This window comes from Rattus norvegicus, chromosome 4, assembly GCF_036323735.1.
Source record: "Rattus norvegicus strain BN/NHsdMcwi chromosome 4, GRCr8, whole genome shotgun sequence".
Lineage (NCBI taxonomy): Eukaryota > Metazoa > Chordata > Mammalia > Rodentia > Muridae > Rattus > Rattus norvegicus.
The window spans coordinates 87,278,648-87,288,024 of NC_086022.1; the positions used below are offsets into that span (position 1 = coordinate 87,278,648).

At 39.0% G+C, this 9,377-nt stretch overlaps 1 protein-coding gene across 2 annotated transcripts; it reads right to left on the reverse strand.

Moving 5' to 3' along the window:
• Positions 1-2,612: 2,612 nt before the first annotated feature.
• Positions 2,613-5,829, reverse strand: Lsm5 (LSM5 homolog, U6 small nuclear RNA and mRNA degradation associated). 2 transcript variants are annotated; one of them, NM_001107289.1, is made up of 5 exons: positions 5,733-5,829; positions 4,468-4,563; positions 4,192-4,219; positions 3,257-3,329; positions 2,613-2,857 (listed from the first exon to the last, which is right to left on the reverse strand). In NM_001107289.1, exons 1-5 carry the CDS (start codon positions 5,776-5,778, stop codon positions 2,825-2,827), a joined length of 276 nt encoding a protein of 91 aa, NP_001100759.1. In that variant the 5' UTR covers positions 5,779-5,829; the 3' UTR covers positions 2,613-2,824. The 2 variants fall into 2 exon arrangements, with proteins under 2 accessions (NP_001100759.1, XP_063141998.1); XM_063285928.1 differs by lacking the exon at positions 5,733-5,829 and adding an exon at positions 5,271-5,707 and having other exon boundaries at positions 2,615-2,857.
• Between the last annotated feature and the right edge of the window lie 3,548 nt (positions 5,830-9,377).

Sequence of the window (9,377 nt, forward strand, 5' to 3'; positions counted from 1 at the left end):
CAGGATATTTGGCAGTATCTGGACAGTTAGAAGTAGATAGAGAATAAAGGGGGTGGTCTACTCGTATTTCATGGATAGAGATCCTGACAGTGAGTGCCAAGGTTGAAAAATTCAGAATAGTAACTATTCTAAACAAATTGAGAGTGAATGTGTAAACAGAAGGGAATTATAGCATTATTACTGTTACAGAATAGATTGGGAGATGAGAATGCAGCTCAGTGAGGAATGCTTTCCTGGCATATACAGGACTCTGGATTTGATTCAGCTCTGAGAACAAACAAACCAGGAGAGCTAGTTTGACTGGAAGCAAGTGTACTCATCCATGCAGCCACATGGGCAACTAGGACTCCTCCTATAAAACTTATAGCACACTTAAGTTAAGAATATATGCTCCCCTGAGAAGTACTAGGTCCGAGAAAAGAAAAGGGAGTTGGCAACGACCACCATGTTTCCCTGGTATTGAAAAATAAGAGGTGGGGAAAGCCAGCATCATTCAGCTTATTCCAGAAGGAAAAGAGCGAGCAAGCACCAAACCATAGTTTTCCTGAAATTAGGCAGTGTAGTAATATTTATACCATGTAAGTCAATCGATATTACAAGTAACTAACTTTGTTCTGAAAATTAAGAGTTTTTAAAGACAGAAACACTAAAATATTTAATATGCTATATTAAGTATTTTTCCTTTCCTGTCATATCACACATACACACACACACACACACACACACACACACACACACACACACACACACACACACACACACAGAGCAATGAAGTTTCTGATCAGTTTGGACCAGATGAAAATGCAGCCTAGGTAAACATAAAAGTACATTTTATCAAAAATGCCACTAGGCTGGGGATATTATTTGTAAAATATGTGACAAAAATAATTTGATTATTCATCATCCTAATTACAAGTTCGAGGCCAGCCTGGAAGGTATGGCAAGACTCTGTCTCCAAAAAGGACTGGGATGAGAAGGCCTCAAATAACTCATAAAATACAAGTAAGTTCAAAGTATGTTTTTAAAGGTTTTTAAATCAGGTTTTGATTAGCACATGGAAGAAAAAAATATAGCATAGTTGAATGTTGATAAGGGTGTAAGGAGACTGAAAGAACTGGCAAAAGTAGCGTGGAATAAACTTTATTAGCAATACAACAAATATGTGCTCTATGAATTTATTCTAGGAAAAAAATTATAAAGATTTAGTTAAAATTGCTATAGCCTATAAGGATAGGCAAAATAATTTACTGCTGAAATATTTGACACAGAAAAATACTCAACATTCAACCTTCTTTAAAATTATACTTAGCATAGAGTCTAAAATTTAGGATAAGCAAGTTTTTGTTAAAATGTACACATCAAAAAGTATTGACAGGAATGAATGAGACGGCTCTGCAGGCAAAGGCACTTGCTACCCAGCCTGACAGCCTAAGTTCAACATTCAGGACCCATATGATAGAAGGGAAAGGAAGACTCCCACAAGTTGTCCTCTGCCCGCCATGCATGCTCCACGGCACTCACACTCACATGGCACATTCATACCCAGAGTAAGGAAATGTTTATTGTTGTCGCTGTTGGTTTAAATATAGGACAAGATAGAGCTGGAGAGATGGCTCAGCAATTAAAAACACTTGATGGACTTGCACATGACCCCAGTTCATTTCCAGCATCCATATAAGGTTCACAACCCCTTGTAATTCCAGTTCCAGGGGATCCAATATCTTCTGGCCTCCAAGGGTACAAAGCAGGTAAGTGGTATACAAAGATACAGGTAGGCTCTCGTATACATTAAAAAAATAAAATTAGTGCTTTTTCAAGCTAGGAAAATAAAAGATGTGATTACTACCTTTTGCTTACCTGCACTTGTACAATACAGCACACATGGTTTGTGTTTTTTATAGGAATTAATAAAAACTGAATTCCATATGAAAAGCATCATTAGAGAATATCAGAATTTGAACTGAATTTTCTTTTTTCTTTTTTTTTTTTTTTTGGTTCTTTTTTTCGGAGCTGGGGACCGAACCCAGGCCCTTGCGCTTCCTAGGCAAGCGCTCTACCACAGAGCTAAATCCCCAACCCCTGAACTGAATTTTCTTAAGGGATCATTAAGGTTTTTTAAATGATATATATCCAAACTCATTTTGTTTTGGAGTGATACTGTTTAAGTATTAAGTTCAGGAGCTAGAGAGATGGCACGATGGTTAAGAGCACTAGTTCCTCAGAGAGAACCAGGTTTAGTTCCCAGACTCACACTGCATGTGACAACCCACAGTAAGTCTAGTACCAGGGACCAAACAACCTCCTGTCCTCTGCAGACCTGCACAGGCAGCAGACCTACATGCAGAGAAGACACTCATACACATAAAAACGAACAAAGTCTCTATGAAAAAACAAGAGGTAAGTTCACTTTCAGCAAAGAGGCCAGGAAGAACAGCTATTGGAGGACATCACTTCAGGAGGATCTCCTCTGCTCTACCCTACCCTCAAGCCACTGAGTAAACTTACCCTTCCCCAATCAAAGTAATAAAAACAAACAGAAATCAATATGAAACCAAGTATCGAAATAACTATACTTGTTCCACTAGCTATTTCAACATAATAAATCAAATCACAGTTAACCAAAACCATCTTTATTTTTTTAGTCTTTAAAAAAACAAGACAAAACAAAACTCTTCTTTTCCCAAAATAACCATGATTAGCTTAGAAAAATGGATGTATATCTTCAAAGTGTTTCCCTTTAACGGAAACTTCATTTTATAGAATCTAAACATTAAAGGTTTGAAAAACACAAAGCCAGAATCCAGCATAAGTCAAGGAAATCCACTCATACTTCAGGCCCTTCTCCTCCAGGAACCAGCTGCATTGGAGAAAAAGAGTTTATTAATAACATTATCACATCACCTAAGAAACCCTGAGTGTTCCTCATGGACCAAAGCTAGCTTTGTCTCTCCCCCATCCTTCAAATCCTATCTTCTCCAAGTCCTCTGTATGTAATTCCTACATCACTGACTGACGTTTACGTTACTGATGATTCCTTACGAGCTAAAAGTCTACAAAGACTAATAAGCAAACTAACGTCAAGCTTAGACCAATGCTCTTTCCACAGCTGCCTTGGGGCACAGGTCACCAAGGCTCCCTTCCCATCTCAGCCGTGCACCTAGGCCATGAACACTGTCAACTATCAGTTTAAGTCAGTTCCATAATTCCTGCACCACAAAAGTAAAATAATTTCAAAAGAAAAGTTTTAATATCTTACCATTGTTATATTATTTCCATTTAGTAGAATTTGATCTAATTTTGTAATTCTTCTTCCTTCTGGTGTAATTTCACTAAATAAACAGATTAAAATGGAGTCAGGATAAACAAGTAATCAAATGCAGTATTTTGTAAACACTTTCCCTCCCTAAAAGTTATTACTGGGGCAAGGAGAATAGCTTGCTGGAAGAGTACACACACACACACACACACACACACACACACACACACACGGCCTGGGTTCCATCCCTAGTACCAAAGCTGCTATTCTTACATATGAATGAATGTGAACTTATACAATTACAGTAAGTTTCACAAATATAAACTGTCCACTAGATAATATTCATGTAAATATAATTCACCATAAAGCTTGCTCGCAATTCTTACAAATTCAGGAATATTAAGATAATAATTCTCTAACTGGACCTCACAAATACCAGTAAATAATGTTTAAATGTTAAGGTATTTTCCAACAAGTAATTTTTTTTTAATCAATCATACTAAAGCTACTATGGAGGTTTAAAGGAGAATGGCCTCCACTTCGTCCTCAGTAGACTGGGAATGATTAGGAGGTGTGGCCTTTTTGGAGGAGGTGTGTCAATGGGAGTGGGCTTTGAGATTTCAAAAGCCTAAACTACACCCAGTAACTGCTAACTCATATTCGAACTCTCTCTCCCTCTCTCTGTCTCCTGGTTGTTGTCTCAACATATAAGCTCCTAGCTACTGCTCCAGATGCACACCTTGCTGCCTGCTGTCACAATCCCCACCAGGAGGGTCAAGGACTCTAATCATCTGAAGCTACAAGCAAGCCTTCAGTTAAAGCCTTCTTCTATAAGATGACTTTGTTATACTGTCTCTTCACAGGAATAGAAAAGTAATCAGAGATTACTCGATAAGAGATGTCCTCCCCTCCTCCCCAATCCTTTAACTACTCACAACTCTGTGACATCTTCCAACACCATATCTGAAATTCGACGTTAAGAAAATAAACAAGGTTGACTTTATTCTGGTGTATGTTTTTGTTTGGTTTCAAATATGTTCAACATTATGGTAGTGCAAATTCAAAGGTTTGTTGTTGGCAAAAACCCTATCATCAAACACGCCTCTTAAAATGCTACCAAGTTCCTGGAAAACAAAATTATTAATGTAATAACCACAAAGACTTAATACATCTTTAAAACACTACATCATTACCACTTATAAAAAGGATACTGACAAAGTCATCAAATCCTAGAAGTGTACCCACGATTTCTTTATCACTCTTCATCACAATGTGAATTCTTGATCCTATACACTTGTCCACAAGCTCTGTGGAAGGAAAGAGGTAGTTTTACCCACTTATTAAATCAACAAACATTTGAATGCCTACTTTATTATTTTCTTATCATTATGGATAGGCAAAAACATTCAACATTTATTTTGCTTTTATTTTTATTAATCATTCCATTCGTTTACATCTCAAATGATACCCCCCTCCTGATTACCCCTCCACAGCCCTCCTCTGACATCCGCTCTCTCCCACCTCCTCTTTGCCTCTACGAGAGTGCTCCCACACTCCTGCCCCCCCCCCACTCCAGCCTCTCCCTATGCTGGGACATCAAACCTCCACAGGATCAAGGGCCTCCCCTCCCACTAATGTCAGACAAAGCCATCCTCTGCTACATATGTATCTGAAGCCATGAATCAATACTCAATAATTTTACATCTTATACAAATCTCTGTTCAATCATTAGCACAAATGTCTGCTTTAGCTTTCACTTAACTCTTTATTTGCAATTAATAGGACTGTGATTTTTATTTAGATTAATTGATTAATATAGGAACACACCATGAGATGGAAACCATGACTGTTTCTCTTCATCAGTGTTTGTACCGATAAACAATATCTAACATTGCAAAAACTTTCAATCACAGCCACTTTCACTACATTCACCAGACCCAAAGCATTACAGGGGAGAAGCATTATTAGAGACACCAGCTTTCCTGTCACTTCTTCTCTGAGCTCCAGGACCAACCTGAGCGTCTCGGCATCTTGGAATTGTTCAGCACGATGTGTGCTAGTGTGCTATCTGAAAGCAATGGCTGTAATTTAAGTTCGTTATTCAACAGCTCTCTGGCACTGCGCGGGAACTGCTTGTTGAATTAAGGAATAACGGAGCTACTTTCCAGATTTCTATTTTAAGATTCATTGTATACCGTGGATGCAATGCCTAATACAGGGTCTGCCTAATCTGGAGACCGAAAAGGCCACGCAGAGAACTGGGACTGGTACCCATGACATCTTATTGGCGAGCTCAAAAAGAAGGCCGAGCATGTCCTTCACTAAGTGAGACCTTCGCCGACTACCGACAGGCAAAACGGTCTGTCTTCCCAGCGACGCCAAGGGCGGTAAGCCGGGCTCGGAAGGGCGGCGGCCCAGCCTCGGCCCCCAACGTGGAACTGTAGCAACCCGCCCGCTCCCCAAGCAAGACTTTTACCTAGTGGCAGGAGTTGAGACGGGTTCGTGGTCGCGTTAGCCGCCATGGCCACGCCGGAAGTGGCATAAGGACACCGGCGCAGACTTTAAAATAGCGCGCTTCCGCCCTTTTCCCACAGCTGGGTCAGACGAGACTAATCGGAGGCCGATCTTGCGATTGTAGAGCTCTGTAGAGAGGTTCAGACCTCTATCCCTGCCACCAACCCGACTATAGTCCCCTGAAGTTTTACTAAACTTCAGAGAGAGTTTGCCTCCAGAAGACCACAGCAAATGAGATCTCCGAGTTGGCAACTTTCCTTTTTCTTTTTCTTTTTTTTTTTTCGGAGCTGGGAACCGAACCCAGGGCCTTGCGCTTCCTAGGCAAGCGGAAGGTTGCATCTCAAGCCGGCATTTTTCTTCAGAGCAAAATAATCAATTTATATTTCCCATCATAGTTCAGCGTGTTCCTTAACAACTACTCATTTTCTTAAGGAATCTGTTACTTTTAAGGACAGAGGACTGAAAATCCATAAGCAGCATTATTTTTCATTATCCTTTTAAAAAAGGTTTTAATACTTATTTAATTTCTTCGTATCGTTTCTAGGAGTCTAGTTTATTACAGGCTTTAAAGTCATCAGTTTTTGACTTACAGGCAACAGAAAGATGTCATTCTGTATGTTTTCACCATCATGTTTGGAAACCTTGCTATCACACTTCTGTGTTGGAAAAGATTGAAAAGGCCCCTTTTAATGTGGAATGACCAGTAAACCCAGAGACAGAAGGAGGCATCAGTTGTCATCATGGCCACCTTAGACCCTGACATTAAAGAAAAAATTAAAACTAACAAGGGCTAGCTAGTAGCTTCGCTATAGAGTACTTTCCTAACATTGATGAGGCCCTGAGTTTGAGCCCTAGTGTTTTTGTTTGTTTGGCTGTTTGTTTTGTTGTTTTTAAAGCAGATAAATTCTTTGCCTTTGTCCATCTCATGTGATGGACTTAAAATCAAACAATCTAATATGAGAGATCATTATGAACAGCATTCATTTTACAGTGTTTGGTAAGCACGATCCTTTCCTTCGTTGAACAAACATATCCATCAAATACTGTCTGACTACCAGCTTGCTGGGTATGTAAAACAATGTCCAGAAAAATCTTCAACCAAGTGAGTGGGAAGAAGGACAAATAATACATTCCATGTACACAGAACTATAGAATTTAATATAGAAAGCAATGCCTCCAAGGAACTTAGAAAACTCAACCCCATTCTCAATTCCAAGCCAGTGGTGACTTTTCTTCCACTCCCAAAGGATAAATCTTTTGTATCTACTAGGTGCTGAAGCAATTGCAAACACACTTTACAGCCGTCCTTTGATGCAAGAATCAGGATTAAGTTTCTTGTGCTTAAAAAAAAAAAGTTAAACACTGTCCCCTGGCCACACATAAGAGCTTGAAGAACTGAGGAGTTGCTGGGAGTCTAATCCCGCACAGTGATTAAGGATGGAAAAGCAGAGAAGAGACAAAAGTAGCATCCTGAGAAAAGGAAATATTGTGTGTCGTGGGTATATGTCACTTAAAAGCCTTTCTTGTTGATCTTGTCTTTGAACCATAACCATTTATTTCTTCTACATTTAACATAAAACACTTGCCTTTCGAAATGTGGGGTTTTTTTTTCTGAATAACCCCAGTCTTCAGTGGTTTTTTCCTATTTAACTTCATGCTATTCCTCAATGTTCTGGTAAAGATGTCCATTTTTCAAGACCCTGATCAGAAATGATCACCTCTCCTGACTTGTGTAGTCTTTTTGGAGTCTGATGCTGGCTGGCAGCACTGTCAATAGCTGTCAAAGTTATTTGGATGTACATTTTAATATAATTATTCAACAAAGCACCTACCCTTAAAAAAAAAACTGAGTTCCTCAAGACTAAGAACATTGGAACATAGTATAGTGACTAAATCCATTGGTTCTGAATTTAGTGGCTTTTTTTCAAATCCAAACTTCGCAGTTTTTAAAAGCTTTTAAAAATGTTTTTAACATTACATTTAATTGTGTGCACCACATGAGTGCACACATATGTGTGTAACAGCAGAAAATTGGAAGGAATGTGTTCTTTCCTTCTATTATGTGAGTTCTGGGACTCAGACTCTGGTCAACAAGCTTGGCAGAAAGCATCTTTACCTATTGAGCCATTTCACTAGCCCCAGCACAGTTTCTACAAACTACTTTTTCTTATGAGTACATTATTTACGCTTTTTAAATCTCAGCTTACCTGTTTGAAGCACTGGTGGTAATACCAAATACAATATTAGTTTTAATTATTAATTATGTATATGGATGTTTTGTTTGCATGTATATGTGTCTTTGTGACCTTCCTATTACTGTGACCAAGACAACATATCAACATTAATTAGGAACTTGCTTCAAGCTATAGAGCTTTAGTTCATTATCATTCTTGAAGTGGTGGGGTGTGTGGCAGCCTCCATGGCACTGAAACAGTAGTGGAGATCTACGTCCTGATCCACAAGTCAAGAGAAAGAGATTGGACCTGGCAGGGCTTTTGATAACCTTAAAGCTCACCTCCCCTCCCCGCCCCCCAAGTGACATACTTCCTCTAAGGCCAATCCTACTGCAATAAGGCCACACCTACTAATCCTTCTAATCTTTTCTAACAGTTCCAACCCTTAGTAATTAAACATTCAAACATATGAGCCTATGGAGTTCATTCTTACTCAAACCAGCCTATTGTCCGTGCACTACATATGTGCCTGGTGTCCATGGAGGTCAGGGAGGGTATCAGATCCCCTGGAACTTAAATTATAGTTATGAATCCCATGGAGATGCTGGGAATCAAACCCAGGTCTTCTAGAAGAGGAACCAATGCTCTCAACCTTGGAACTATCTCTCTCATTATTTTAATGATTAAATGAAATAACCTATGAAAATTGGTTAGGGCAAGATCTAATATACAGCAAACTATTCTTATATTTTTGGTTGTTAGCCTATCCTTTAACAGCTGAGCCATCTCTCCAGCCCATAGCAAACTATTCTATGTGATGTAGTGTTACTTATAGATTTTTGTTTCCTAATGTTAACATTATATTTGGCTTAGGGTAGAACAGCATATAGGTAGCATTATTAATTGCTTGCACATGTATGTTATTGAGGGGGCTGGTGAGACAGCTCAGTGATGGTAAAGGTGAGTGATGCCAAGCCAGATGAGCCAAGTCCAACCTCTGGAACTCACAAGGTAGAGGTATACCAACTACCAAAACCTGTACTCCCATTACCACATAAACACTCCAACAGGCAAAATAAATGTAAAAGAAAGGTTATTTTATAACAATAAACCACATTCAAGCAACAATTTATCTGCCTTGGCACAGTAAAACTACCACATTCCCAGATGTAATACAGGGCCTAATCAATGCTCTTTGGATTTATTATATCTCATTTATGCTCATTGGCACACACCTTAATCTTTGTGAGGTCTCATACAGAGAGTAAGGCCATACTCATTAATGAAGTCCCCTTCTTTTCTTGCTTTTCTTTTCTATCTGTATTCCTGTTTTGTTTTCATCAGAAAAAGAATACAGCCGATGTTTTACATCTTCCCTGATATGAACAAAATGAACACTAGCAAGTTTCTTTTTGCAGTGCTGGGGCTGAAAC

Coding starts and splice junctions, on each gene's coding strand:
- Lsm5 (NM_001107289.1), bottom strand. CDS start 5,778: ATGGCGGCTAACGCGACCACGAACCCGTCTCAACTCCTGCCACTAG. Junction 4,564..5,732: donor GTCTCAACTCCTGCCACTAG/GTAAAAGTCTTG, acceptor TTCCTTCCACAG/AGCTTGTGGACAAGTGTATA. Junction 4,220..4,467: donor AGGATTTGATGACTTTGTCA/GTATCCTTTTTA, acceptor GTCGAATTTCAG/ATATGGTGTTGGAAGATGTC.